Source organism: Oncorhynchus mykiss, chromosome 25 (genome assembly GCF_013265735.2).
Source record: "Oncorhynchus mykiss isolate Arlee chromosome 25, USDA_OmykA_1.1, whole genome shotgun sequence".
NCBI classification, from domain to species: Eukaryota; Metazoa; Chordata; class Actinopteri; order Salmoniformes; family Salmonidae; genus Oncorhynchus; species Oncorhynchus mykiss.
In genome coordinates, this window is record NC_048589.1 from 15017441 (window position 1) to 15032067 (window position 14627).

The following is a 14627-nucleotide window of genomic DNA, read 5'->3' on the forward strand; positions in this document are numbered from 1 at the left end:
CAACAATCTGACCAAGTCTGAGCCGAACGCCTGACGGCTAACCCAAATATCCAATCAATTAAGATCCGCGAACAGGCCGCTCGGGAACCATGGAGAGGGGGAGCGGGAGGCAGCAATGCACCCGGAGAATGGACAAGCACATCCGACAGCGCTAGTCTCAACTCTCCCTCCCTATTCTGCTTACGCTTGACAGCTCCTGCTACATCTGGGCTCCTCTCACAGTTTTAGCGCTTATACTAAAGCCCACTTACACAACATAGGGAACTGACTGTTTTCTTCTGATTAAACAACCATGAAGCCTGTGGGGATTCTAAGAAGAATTATCTAAATCCTATCCTACCAATTAGCCCATCTGGTCTCCCTGTTGTAAAGCCAGACATCTCCCTCTCCCCATGAGGAATAGTTTTAACCTCTCTGTCACAACACCTACAGCCCTAAAACATGTTGAGCCCGAGGTTGATACCCATCGCCACACTTGAACAACTAAACAGTGAAAGGCTAAACCCCACTAATGCTGTCCTTCCTTCTTTGGATGGTCATTTCTACTCCCATGGCAAGCCTCTCGTCCCTCTCTGTCCTACTCACCATGAAGAGTAGTCTGTAGAGGAGCCTCCAGGCTGCTGTGGCCTGTCTCTGGGTCCTACAGGCCAGGTTACAGCCTTTCCTATGCAGCCTACCTGACCTGCACGCTGGCATCACGGCTGGACTGGACCTGACCACTAAAATGGCAATTAGTTGTTCTTGAGTGGACAGTACTTGATAGTCCTAATCAGATCCTCACGTTCAGTATTCCCACACTCCGCCTCTTCCTCATTAGTGACTGAACCCCCCTGTCTGTCACGTCGTCTTCCTCCTCCTCCTCCTCCACCAGGCCAGGAGAAGCCTCAGTCTACAGAACACCTCGCTCTCCAGGGGCCATTTGATGGGAGCTAGCCATTGATCCTGAGTCTAGAGGTTCTGTGAGCGTAGGCATTTGACTAAAAACTGCTGCCCGCACCAATCTGCATATCTATCAATCAGACGGCCGGACCGAGCGGACAGTGCGAACGGAGGGGAATTCCTCCCTCGCTCTCTTTTTCTTTCTGTCGGTCTCTCTCACCCCATCTCTGGTCCACGTGACCCTTGTCAGCTTCCAGAGGGTATAATGCAGAGGTCAGGCTGCCAGTGTCATGCTGCCACAAGCCTGAGGCCTGGCCTCTCAATACATCAACACAATGAGGACTCTTCTGGCCCGCAAGCCTCACTGTTGCACTGTCACACGGTCAGGAACAGCGGTGTCTGTTCAACAGGCCAGAGGTGGTCCTCGAATGAACAATTGTGGGTGCTTTTCAATAAAAACATGAGTCCAAGCCTATGTTAAGAAGCTATGCTTCCTGGTAAACAACATCGTACTGAGGGGTGTCCTGCTGCTGGGTCTGCTGTTTGCAGACAAAGCCGAGTGACAACTAGCTGATTGTTCCAAATCCAATCCAGGACTGGAAGCTTAGGCCTGTGTGGGCAGACCATTCCAACACAACAACACAATTAACTAGCCTAACTACGGTCTCAGTATAGAAGCAACATATTACATTAGATTCCACTACGTCCCCACCCCTTGAAGTGAACAGCATTCTCAGAACGCAGCACAAATGTGTGTCCAAAAAGGTGTCGGAATGTCTGAAAGTGTGTGGATAACTTCACTGAACATTTAACACTGGAAACAGTTGGCTGATATTTATTTGGGTATTGTTCATGTGAAGTCATAGACGTGTTGACATGGGAGATGTCAGAAGGAGCGGTTTGTGAAGAGGAGTCGTTTGTGGAGAGATTATCGCTCCTGCTTGACGTGCCAACAGTGCGATTATCCAGTCTGGTATTTTCCACCCACGGGCAAGGTGTCATTCACACACACACACACACACACACACACACACACACACACACACACACACACACACACACACACACACACACACACACACACACACACACACACACACACACACAACCTCTCTTCTGCTCGCTCATACACCCAGTGGCAGCCAAACACACCCAAGAGGCTCCTAATCCAAGGTCAAAAGGCCTCCACTGACGTCATATTAAAATAGTACTCAAATACAGTGAGGTTAGAAACAAACCCAGCCCAAAGAGAAACAAGAGCTGTCAAACAGTTGAGTGACGCCGGATACTGTCCATTCTCCCGTATCTCTGCCAGACATTAAAATAGAGTAATTAAAAGCAGAAGGCTAAGCCTACTTTAAGAGATGAATCGCTTTCAAATTAAAGAAAAGAATCCTCCCGGCGCCAAAATACTCTCTTTAAGAAAATAAACAATCCCAAATGGAAAGTCTAAAGTATAAAGCCAGGGATAAAATATGGGGTGTCCCTCGGGCCGGCTCAGCCCATTGCTCAAAGGAGAGTGTCCTGTCACACCACAGTAAGGCTCTAACAGAGGCTGATTCATCCCTCAGGTTAGGCCCATTGTGCAACGTTGCCATCTGCTTTTTAAAGCTCAATAAATAAAGAGAGTTTCTCATAAATCAAACAGGGAGGGAGGGCCCCAGTCTTCTATTCCCATTATACCCTTATTTTTCATTCTAAACAAATATTATTCCACCGGTTCTTCAGAGTGCGTGGAATACTTCAGAGAATGTCGGAGACTTCAGAGTGCATGTTTCATGATAAGTCCCCATAGGGGTGTGAGACAAAAAGCATTACACCCCCCCCAGATCACATCAATATCAAATGACAGCAGAGGAACGGTAGCATAGCAGCAAACCACTTCCCTCAACATGAAACCAGGTCCAATCAATTGAAAGCAGTCGGGAGCAGTCAATGATGGGTAAGCCTTCTCCTAGCCACATGACCTGGTGCCCGGATAGAACATGTAGCTGGGTGATAGCAAACACTACCTACCGCTGGTCCAGAAACCTGCCACAGGGGATGTCTGATAACATCTGACTGAACATCTAGCAGGCTATGGAAAGGACAGACTCTGATATAAAGCAAAAGCATAAAAAAAGAAAAGCCAAGTCAACCCTCCAGAGACAGGCTGGACAACCAGTGGACTGAGTAAAATAAATAATACTAGAGAATAAGAAGAGTGACACAGTGACTCAGTTGTAGCAGCACACCCTCAAGATCTACTGCAGTATGACAGTGAATTGACCATTTCTCCCATGGGGAGCTGCTACATGCACTGTATACAACATACTTAACTATAAACTGGTTGGTTCGAGCCCTGAATGCTGATTGGCTGACAGCCGTGGTATATCAGACCGTATACCACAGGTATGACAAAACATTTATTTGTACTGCTCTAATTACATTGGTAACCAGTTAATAGCAATACGGCACCTCAGGAGTTTGTGGTATATGGCCGATATACCATGACTAAGGGCTGTATCCAGGCACTCCGTGTTGCGTCGTGGATAAGATCAGCCCTTAGCCGTGGTATATTGGCCATACACCACACCCCCTCATACCCTGACTACACCGCTCGCGTTGCAAAATAAATGTAGAAATCTATGTTATTCAATTATTGCACCCACACTGCTCCTGCGCGCCAACGAGCGTCTGCGTTGACAAGGGTTAAAATAGAAGTCCTTTCCCATCTCCTCATTGGTTTATAGAAGCAGGTACCCACGTGCCATCTCCTCATTGGTTATACCTACGTGGGTGATTGAAAGACAAACTGTGTTGCCGGTCGTCGTGGTAATACTATGAAAGTTAAGATGCCAATCACCATATAAGTTCAAAGATGAAAAGGCCTGGAAGGAGGAGAGATGACTAGAAATGATTCGGTTGACCGTTTTGTGTGTGGATTCATTGTCGGAGTAGAGGACCTTGTGCATTTCAGGTAAAATAACAACTCAATGTTATATCCCAGGGCAAATTAGCTAACAGCAAGCTAGCTAAATAGGACAAATTAGCTAGCAAGTGCAAGCTAACTACCTAAATTGCCATAAATATTTCATGCTTTTCGACCTGTCCCCAAATGAATGTAATTGGTTCAGAGTTTGTTTTGATATTTTAAACTGCGTGTCGTGATCGCGTTTGGTGTAGGGGAAAATTCATTTATACACGATGGCGCACAAGCGCAGCCGGTTTGGTTTCCATGTCAGGCCTTATTGCTTAAATGAATCATTAGTAGAGGCAGGTTGGACAAACAGGGACGTGTCAGCACATAAAAACATTGACACCTACTAACACTATGTGACCTGTCCTAAACATACTAACTAAAATAACCCTGGCCAAACAACTAGAAAGGACAGTGTTGGGTTACCAGGAGTCCAGCGCGTGGGTTGGGTACTGTAGGTTTCTCACAGGCCACACATCCAGCCATGTCATCCAGCAGCAGGTCCAGCTTGTCTTTCAACAGCTGTCTGAGGGTGAGCAGGGCCGAGCCCAGAAACAGATCCTTCTCCTCGGCCTCACAGCCACCTGACCAAAACCAGCACATGGCCAGCATGGAGCACAGGGCCTGGGCTGGGGACTGGTCCCTGATGAACAGCTGGATCAGGGTGGTGAGGTAGACGCAGGGCCTGGCCTCTTCCTCCTGCTCCTCCGCCACCGTCCCCCTCCTCCTCTCAGCAATCAAACCTCCACCCGGCCCTGAGCCATGGTATAAGGCTGCCATTCCAATGCACACCAGCTCGCCTCTTCTTCTCCTCCTCCGGCGAACCCTCTTAAGCCTCTCTCGATAGGTCTATCCCTCCTCTCCCTCGGTCTCTCTGCATTAGGGCCGCTCCAGACGCTGGGGCAACTTCCCAGCAATAAGCCCAGATTATTAGGCTAGTCACAGCCATATGGTGACTGATAGACTTAGTCATCATCACCGCCACCCACTACACCCCCTCCAATAGGCAGGTCCTGGAGGAGGGACTGGGGACGTCGGAGTTTCCCAAGGAGGAGGTAAGTAGGTGGGAGAAGGTTAATGAGGCTGTAGGTCTTTCTTTCTAGAGTCCATTGGTCTTTGCTGGCTGTTGTGGTTCAAAAGCCGTAAAGAGGAGAGTAGTAATAACGAAGTAACTGGAGAGCATGTCTCACCTCTCACATTCACACAGTTTAAAAAGGTGATGAAAACACCTTTCTTACGTTCTTAGCCTAGAACAGAGCAACGGATTTCTTAACGGGTATAGCACCCAAAATACACGCTGCCATTTACAGTACGCTGCCCAGTCAGTTCCTGTAAGGATCATTTGTGGATTTCCCACAATCACTAAATCATTGGTGAAGCAAACTAAGTAATTGGATTAGGGCTGACCCCATTTAGTGGTTGATTGTTTGGTTGGTCGATAGGATGTTGGTTGACTGAGATTTCTTTAGTCGAGCAGTAGAAAACAAATCATGGTGTACAAGACACTGGTCTGATTGGCGCCTGTCTGAGTGGACTGATCCATTGTGGGGACCGTGGGGGTGGCACAGTCCATCACTCTAAGACATGTGCTACTTAAATTGTATATGGTTATATTACGCAAGAACAATGGTGCAACAGAAATGGCTGTAATTATTTTGCAGCTTCAGCAACACGGACAGCCCTGTACACACTGTTGATGTGTGGTGGTCGCTGCAACAGGGAGGAGAGGGAGACAACACTATACACACTGTTGATGTGTGGTGGTCGCTGCAACAGGGAGGAGAGGGAGACAACACTATACACACTGTTGATGTGTGGTGGTCGCTGCAGCAGGGAGGAGAGGGAGACAACACTATACACACTGTTGATGTGTGGTGGTCGCTGCAGCAGGGAGGAGAGGGAGACAACACTATACACACTGTTGATGTGTGGTGGTCGCTGCAGCAGGGAGGAGAGGGAGACAACACTATACACACTGTTGATGTGTGGTGGTCGCTGCAGCAGGGAGGAGAGGGAGACAACACTATACACACTGTTCATGTGTGGTGGTCGCTGCAGCAGGGAGGAGAGGGAGACAATGGATGCTAGTCACAGTCACTCACTGTCTTTTTTTAACACAGTGGAGCAAGTCTGAGCCCGGCCCGGCACAATCAAATCAATTGCGGTCGGACTACCTCTAGTCATTTGTGTGTGTAAATGATTGAATCACACAGTGTGCTTAAAGCATCAGACAAGCTCAGTGAATAGAGCTAAATGTGATTAAAACACATAGGATGTGTCTATATGGAAAAATGGGACAGGCCTACTTTCGATATTGGCGGCGAGCGAGGCTACTGTAATGGAAGGATGTGGTTACTGCTCTATGCACTGTCAAATCCCTCTTAGTTAAGGGTTGGAGGAAGTTAAGGAGCTTACTCTACTCAGCCTGTTGGCAAATGGTATGTGTAGCACAACAACTTCACGCCATTGCCAGTTGTACAGCTCCTGTTGGGAGTTATGAGGTTTACTACACACCCTCATGGAGCTGAAAAACTATCACGAGGACTGTGCACTAGAACCTAACGCACTGGAACCTAACGCACTGGAACCTAACGCACTGGAACCTAACGCACTGGAACCTAACGCACTGGAACTTAACGCACTGGAACCTAACGCACTGGAACCTAACGCACTGGAACCTAACGCACTGGAACCTAACGCACTGGAACCTAACGCACTGGAACCTAACGCACTGGAACCTAACGCACTGGAACCTAACGCACTGGAACCTAACACACTGGAACCTAACACTCTGGAACCTAAAGCACTGGAACCTAACACACTGGAACCTAAAGCACTGGAACCTAACGCGACGTCCTAAATAATAAGGTGACTGTCCGAGGCAACATCATTCCATATGGCGCAATGTAGCCAATGAAATGCTACTGGTCAACTACCCCAACCTCACAAAGTCCAATAAGAAACATTACACTGGTATTAATGACTACAACAGCCTGGTGTTACAACAAAATGTGGTAAATGTGGTTTAAAAAGAGTTTTGGTTGTGTCATGGTGTTGATGTAAACAGTGTTGCTGTAGCAGAAGTATCTAGGTGATATTCTGTGACATTCAGTGTCAGCTCCCTCAGTCAGGTGTGCTGCTGCTGTGTGGGCTGGCCAGGGTGTCAGTCTGCTCCAGGCCATGGGACCTACAGTACCATACTACCGGGGGGGGGGGGGGGGGTCCCCAAACAACAACAACAACTTGGCAGCATGGCAGTGGGGAACCTCATCTAGTGTCAGAGCACTAGGGTAAATACTGAGTTAACTGTGCTTTGGTAGCAGCTGCTCACCGTTTTAATATGAGAAAATTGGAAACCACTAGACCAATTAATCAAAGTCAGTCAGTGTTCCGCGGCAGGCGATTACATTCTGTGACAAGAGGCTTGAAATGAGTCTTTCCTTCCCATCCATCTCCATTCAGTCACAGGCTGGCTGGCAGGCTGCGGTGGGCACTGATTCTGCCTGAAACACAGGTGATTTTCTACCCATTGACTAAATTGTTTTGTTTCCGCTCCGGGGCACAAACTGACTCCGGTAGTGAGGCGAAATTCCAACCGTTCTTGACAGCTATCAGATTTGCCACAACAAAATCTCACAGTGCTCGCTTTTACTGCATGGTACCTATTTGTCTCAGTATCTCTCGTTCACACACGCATGCACTTGTACAAACACTCCTCCCCACACACACACCTTCCAATTACACACAAGCCCACCCGCACAGCCTCCGGTACCTCTCCGCTGGTACGAAGACAAACACTGTGTCCGGTGCAGCAGCAGCAGTCAGAGGTACTGCAGTGCAGATCCCAGTGCAGCGGGACTCATTCTTGTCACTGGGCAAACAGAGCGAGAGCTGAGGAGCCGGTCTTTTCTAATCCACCTCTTCGCTGACCTCAGACCTGCTATTACAGAGACTTAACAGAGCCCACTGGGACATACCATGCCTATATGGTTTAGTGCATAGTATCACTGTAATGTCTAATGGAACAGTGTATAGGGGCATTACATTACACATTGACAACCTGCTGTCTACAAGTTGTAGACACAGGGGTGCAGGCAAATGGCCAGCCTAGATATTCACTATTTCCAGCCCGTGTTTACAGTCTCGAGGGAGATTTTTAGGAGCATCAAACAGCATACAGATCGTTCTCTCTCCTCTGAGCTGCAATGTTACGTTTCAGTCCACTGAAGTGAGGATCATTAAAACCTGGCCCTCCAGATGACTGGTCTCATTAATGCAACCCTATAATAAAGCTTGGCATAGATACTTTTCCCCATCTCTAAAATCGGTCGGTTTTATTACCATAATGCAGAAAGCTTTCAAACATGACGCATAAATACACTTTAATGACTTAAATAAGTTATTATTTACATTTAAAAAATAAAAAAAAAGACAACAACAAAAACTCCCTGGGACAAAAATAAACATCAATTGAATCATCACTGGACAGCCGCCATTTGCATACTTACAGTAGGAAAAGTGGAGCTGTGATGAAAGCTGAGGTGCACTAGCCGTCACCTAGCCTTTCCCTGCTACAGAGATAACCTAGTCACTAAGGACTCCCAAAACCGAACATGATCACACAACAAGCTTGAAATTAAAAAAGTAGGCTTGATTATAAAAACGCTTGCCAACAATTTTTTACCAAGATAGGAAGGAACAACAACCTCCAGACTAATCTACTGTTCTAATTCTAATACCTACAGAGAGAGAACAGCTTCACGTCTATTCTCCCTCTATGCCAGGTGTCGAGCCAGGGAGCTAGCAGAGGGCCAGGCTTTCAGGTTCAGTACAATGCCTCTGCTGCTTCTACTGAGGGCTAGGACCCGGCATGGCCAACCCTGACTCTGTCATTAAAACTTCCTGCTATTCTGGGTGTCTATCTAGGGTGTTGGGGCCTCAGACAATGACAGAGTGAAGGTTAGTAGCAGGCAGAGGGAGTGTTGACAGTATGGGCGTTAGACTGAGACAAAGGGCATCTCTCTCGGAGTGTGACAGTAATAAGCTGTCTGTAGACTGAGGCCAGCGTAATTATATAGAGATCTTTAAGGGTGGTGCCAAGACGTCTTCAGCCCCGCTGCCACAGCTGTCCCTGATGAGGGGTTCCAAGCACACATTTATATATGCACAGCTCACACACTAATTTGCACACATATATACTTTATTAGGTACACCCATCAAGTACTGGGTCAGACTACCCTTTTGCCTCCGGAACAGCCAGAATTCTTTGGGGTGTGGATTCTACAAGGTGTGGCGTTCAAATGTTGCTCAATTGGTACCAAGGGACATACCATGTGCCAGGGAAACATTACCCACACCATTACACCACCGCCACCAGCATGTACCGTTGACACCAGACAGGATGGGTCCATGGACTCATGATGCGTACTTCAAATCATGACTCTGCCATCAGCATGACGCAACAGGAACCGGGATTCGTCGGATCAGGCAAGATTTTTCCACTCCTTAAATTGTCCAGTGTTGGTGATCGCATGCCCACTGGAACAGCTTCTTCTTCTTTTTAGCTGATAGGAGTGGAACCTAGTGTGGTCGTCTGCTGTGTATATTGATTAATGGGACCTTAAGATTCATATGCTTGTACTGTTGCTATGTGTCCGACTTCCTCTCAGTATGTTTATGCCGACTCATTGAACCCAGTATGGGCAGTGCCAGCGGGCGCAGTGTTCATTCAATCTTACCTTGCTGTGTTGTACGGCCCTGTGGCTGTGGCGGGAGTGTTGTAGACGATTCTCCAGCCCAGAACCTTGGGACTCACCAGGGACCTCTGGCACCAAGGACACATCTGAGGAGAGAGAGACACAGCAATGTTCAGTGTTTTTTCTTTAGTTGACCATCTTGGCCATGCAGCATTCTAACAACCGTCACAATAAACATCACAGAGAAGAGGTCTTCCCACTAGTCAGACAAAAAAACAAATCCTCTAGTTTGTTAGACGTGGTCTTAGGAGAAAGCTGTTGATAATATACTCTTGTTGTATCTTTCCTGAAAATCCCATTTTGGGAAAGGGCTCAGCCACACGCTGCTCCTGGTTAAAAAGGCACCTGGCTGGATTAACTGGGGCTAGATCGGATTACAGTTACTGGGGCTGGTAGGGACATCTACCCGCCCTCCCTGTTTCTAACAAACTCACAGGCTTGTGGGAAATCAATTGGAAATCGATTTGACCTTGCAACCTTCCGGTTACTAGTCCAACGCTCTAACCACCAGGACACCCTGCCGCTGACACAGTCATAACCAGGTCATCACATGTCATAACAGCTGACATAACATGGTCATAACACTGTCATGACATATATTTAGACCTGTCATGACATATATTTAGACCTGTCATGACATATATTTAGACCTGTCATGACATATATTTAGACCTGTCATGACATATATTTAGACCTTTAGACCGATATGTACGGCTGGTTATGACACCTACACAAGAGTGTCAAAACCCACCACACATGGCAACAACATTACACCATAGCCTATTTGTCAACACTATGTTCATGTTATATACAATTTTCTGAAATTGACCATATTAAAATGAATATTATTGTAATTGTGCACACATTGATGTCAGACACGCACTAAGTAAAGTGACACAGGATGGTCATAATGCTTTATGACAGTGTCATAAAGTGTATTTCCTGTAAGCTATTTCAAATATGATGAAACAAACATGACTGTAAATAATTTGTTACAACAACAACAGAGGACTTAAGAAGCAACCTAAAACGAGAGGAAACGTCTTGGCAGGGAAAAAACATTTCAATAAACGTTGGTTTTAACCCTCTTATATAGGTGTCATAACCAACCGTGCAGTGTATGTCACAACAGGTGTAAATATATGGCTGATGACAGTGTTACAACCATATTACTTCAGGTCATGACAAGTTATGACTGTTATAACCCTGCCACGCACATCTCAAGTCAATATAACATGCCACAGAACATTTCCAACACACACCAGGGGTGCTGCCTTCTACTATAGAGTGGTATAGCGTGATGTTGGCACACTCCAGGATGGTTCAGAGTTTACCTCTCATCACCCTCATTAGCCTGACTGGGATAGCACCCCCTCTAGAGGTAGAGGAGGAAACTGCACCCATGTTGCTGGCCTCTATCTCATCTCTCACTAGTGTGTGTGTGTGTGTGTGGGGGGGGGGGGGGGGGGGGGGGTGCACTGTGTAAGATGGTTTTATCTTCAACTAAGTGAAAAGCCAGTGGCTACACAGTTTTCGGTAAGTTTTACTGCATGTCATCACCAGTCCTGCAGTGTGAAGTGTTGCCTGTGGTTTTGGTTCAGGATGTTGTAGTGACAAATGACTGTATTTAACTCTCTCCAGCACAGTGGTTTTCAACTAGTTGATGGCAAGATATTTTATATTATAAATATTCCGCAACCACGCAAATGGTGGTCCGCGAGAGCTTTTGATGAGGATTCGGTGGTCACCGGAACGGAAAAGGAGCCACTTCTCTAGTACAAACTGTGAGAACTCAACACCCCAAATACTCAAAAGAGAAACCTTCTCAGTTCTCATACTCAGAATAAATGAAGCATAATGACATGAAAACCCTACTGTATAAATAGCATGGTGAGAAAATCCCTCATATTTAACTTGCTGCATGGAAATTCATCCTATCAGGCAAAACTACAGTGTTCAAAATATTAGGAACTCTTCCCATTTCATAAACTGACCAGGTGAATCCTGGGGAAAGCTATGATCCCTTATTGATGTCACTTGTTAAATCCACTTCAAGCAGTGTAGATGAAGGGGAGGAGACAGGTTTAATAAGGATTTTTAAGCCTTGAGACAATTGAGACATGGATTGTGTATGCGTGCCATTCAGAGGGTGAATGGGCACACAAAACATTTAAGTGCCTCTGAACACGGTATGTATGGTAGTGGGTGCCAGGTGAACCGGTTTGAGTGCGTCAAGAACTGCAACGCCATTGGGTTTTTCACGCTCAACAGTTTCCTGTGTGTATCAAGAATGGTCCACCACCCAAAGGACATCCAGCCAACTTGACACAACTGTGGGAAGCATTGGAGTCAACACGGGCCAACATCCCTGTGGAACGCTTGACACCGTGTAGAGTCCATGCCCCGACGAATTGAGACTGTTCTGAGTGCAACTCATTATTAGGACGGTGTTCCTATTTTTTTTGTCCACTCAGTGTAGAAGGACTATAGACTGAAGCATCACCAGCAAAAGAAATGACACAAACTTCATTTCCAGTCTATAACAGGCACTTCTTTAAAAAGACGTGACACATATAGATGTGTGGCGAAAAAACATGGCCATTTACTATGATACCCTTACCTTTGAAAGTATCGCCAACCAGAGAAGTGAAATGTTGTGCAATTTAAAAAAGACCAAAGCATGCTCATCCAACTGTGACTGTCCCAGCTGGCTGCATAGGGGGTAGGCTTTACTCCAAAACACTGCCTCACCGTGTCAGTCCTGGAAACTACGCCTTCAATACAGAGACCTTCAGTAATACTCCACCTTATCACAACACTGCCTCTCTCCCCTGAACACACGTGTTCCAAGCCTTCCACACCTTTTTTGCTGCTGACGTCGGTCCACTTGACTCTGAAGGGCCAATAGGGCTGATGGGTTCTGAGGAAGTATTTGACTCTCAAAGCAGGAAGTCTGTGGTTCATTCGCAGGGCGTAAGTGACAAAAAGATCATCTAAGTCCGCATCTCTACAGACATAAGCAGACGTAGGGAGGACTGTGTGTGAGGGTGAGAGAGTGAGAGAGAAATGTCAACCAAATCCTTTGTTAAATGATTAATTTGTTTCTTTTTAATATAATGTTTAAAATGTGTTTGTTTTAGTTGATTGTGTTTTGTGTATGTTTATGTTTGTCTGTGCAATATGTGTCCTGCTGTATTTTACTCGTTTTATATCGTATTTGTTTTTTCTGTCCTATGAAATCGTATATACAGTGGCAAGAAAAAGTATGTGAACCCTTTGGAATTACCTGGATTTCTGCATAAAATTGGCCATAAAACGTGATCTGATCTTCAACTTAGTCACAATAGACACAGTGTGCTTAAACTAATAACACACATATTACTGTATATTTCTTGTCTATATTGAATACATCATTTATACATTCACAGTGTAGGTTGGAAAAAGTTTGTGAACCCCCAGGCTAACCACTTCCAAAAGCTAATTGGAGTCAGGAATCAGCTAACCTGGAGTCCAATCAATGAGAAGAGATTAGAGATGTTGGTTAGGGCTGCCTTGCCCTATTCACAAGAAGCATTGCCTGGTGTGAACCATGCCTCAAACAAAGGAGATCTCAGAAGACCTAAGATTAAGAACTGTTGACTTGCATAAAGCTAGAAAGGGTTACACAAGTATCTCTAAAGGCCTTGATGTTCATCAGTCCACAGTAAGACAAACTGTCTATAAATGTAGAATGTTCAGCACTGTTACTACTCCCTAGGAGTGGCCGTCCTGCAAAGATGACTGCAAGAGCACAGCGCAGAATGCTCAATGAGGTTAAGAAGAATCATAGAGTGTCAGCTAAAGACTTCTCTGGAACATGCTAACATCTCTGATGAGTCTACGATACGTAAAACACTAAACAAGAATGGTGTTCATGGGAGGACACCACGGAAAAAGCCACTGCTGTCCAAAAAAAACATTGCTGCACGTCTGAAGTTCTCAAAAGAGCACCTGGATGTTCCACAGAGCTTCTGGTAAAATATTCTGTGGACAGATTAAACTAAAGTTGAGTTACTTGGAAGGAACACAACAACACTATGTGTGGAGAAAAAAAGGCACAGCACACTAACATCAAAACCTCATCCCGACTGAAAACTATGGTGGAGGGAGCATCATGGTTTGGGTCTGCTTTGCTGCCTCAGGGCCAGGACAGCTGGCTTTCACGGACGGAAAAATGAATTCCCAAGTTTATCAAGACATTTTGCAGGAGAATGTTAGGCTATCTGTCTGCCAATTGAAGCTCAACAGAAGTTGAGTGATGCAACAGGACAATGACCCAAACACAGAAGTAAATCAACAGAATAGCTTCAACAGAAGAAAATACGCCTTCAGGAGTGGCCCAGTCAGAGTCCTGACCTCAACCCGATTTAAAATGCTGTGGCATGACCTCGAGAGCGGTTCACACCAGACATCCTAAGAATATTGCTGAACTGATAAAGTTTTGTAAAGATGAATGGTCCAAAATTCCTCCTGACCGTTGTGCAGGTCTGATCCGCAACTACAGAAAACTGGTTGAGGTTATTGCTGCCAAAGGAGGGTCAACCAGTTATTAAATCCAAGGGTTCACATCCTTTTCCACCCTGCACTGTGAATGTTTATATGGTGTGTTCAATAAAGACATGAAAGCGTATAGTTGTTTGTGTGTTATTAGTTTAAGTCGACTGTGTTTGTCTATTGTTGTGACTTAGATGAAGATCAGATCACATTTGATGACTAATTTATGCAGAAATCCAGGTAACTCCAAAGGGTTCACATACTTTTTTCCCCCACTGTACATGGCTCCAGTGGAGGCTGTTGAGGGGAGGACGGCTACTAATAATGGCTGGAATGGAGTCAATGGAATGATATCAACCACATGGAAACCTCATCTGTGATGTGTTTGATACCATTCCATTGACACCATTCCAGCCATTACTATGGGCCATCCTCCCCTCAACAGCCCCCACTGGAGGGCTATCTTGAAAAAGAGACACTGGTCTCAATGGTGACTTCCT

At 45.9% G+C, this 14627-nt stretch overlaps 1 protein-coding gene across 7 annotated transcripts in view; it reads right to left on the reverse strand.

Annotated features, from left to right (window-relative positions):
• Positions 1 to 14627, reverse strand: part of LOC110505403 (T-lymphoma invasion and metastasis-inducing protein 2) — a 103404-nt gene that overhangs the window by 22223 nt on the left and 66554 nt on the right. For all 7 annotated transcript variants that reach the window (XM_036962806.1, XM_036962805.1, XM_036962808.1 and 4 more), the window contains one exon: positions 9577 to 9680. In XM_036962806.1, the coding sequence (XP_036818701.1) occupies positions 9577 to 9680 (104 nt within the window). The remainder of the gene's footprint in view (positions 1 to 9576; positions 9681 to 14627) is intronic.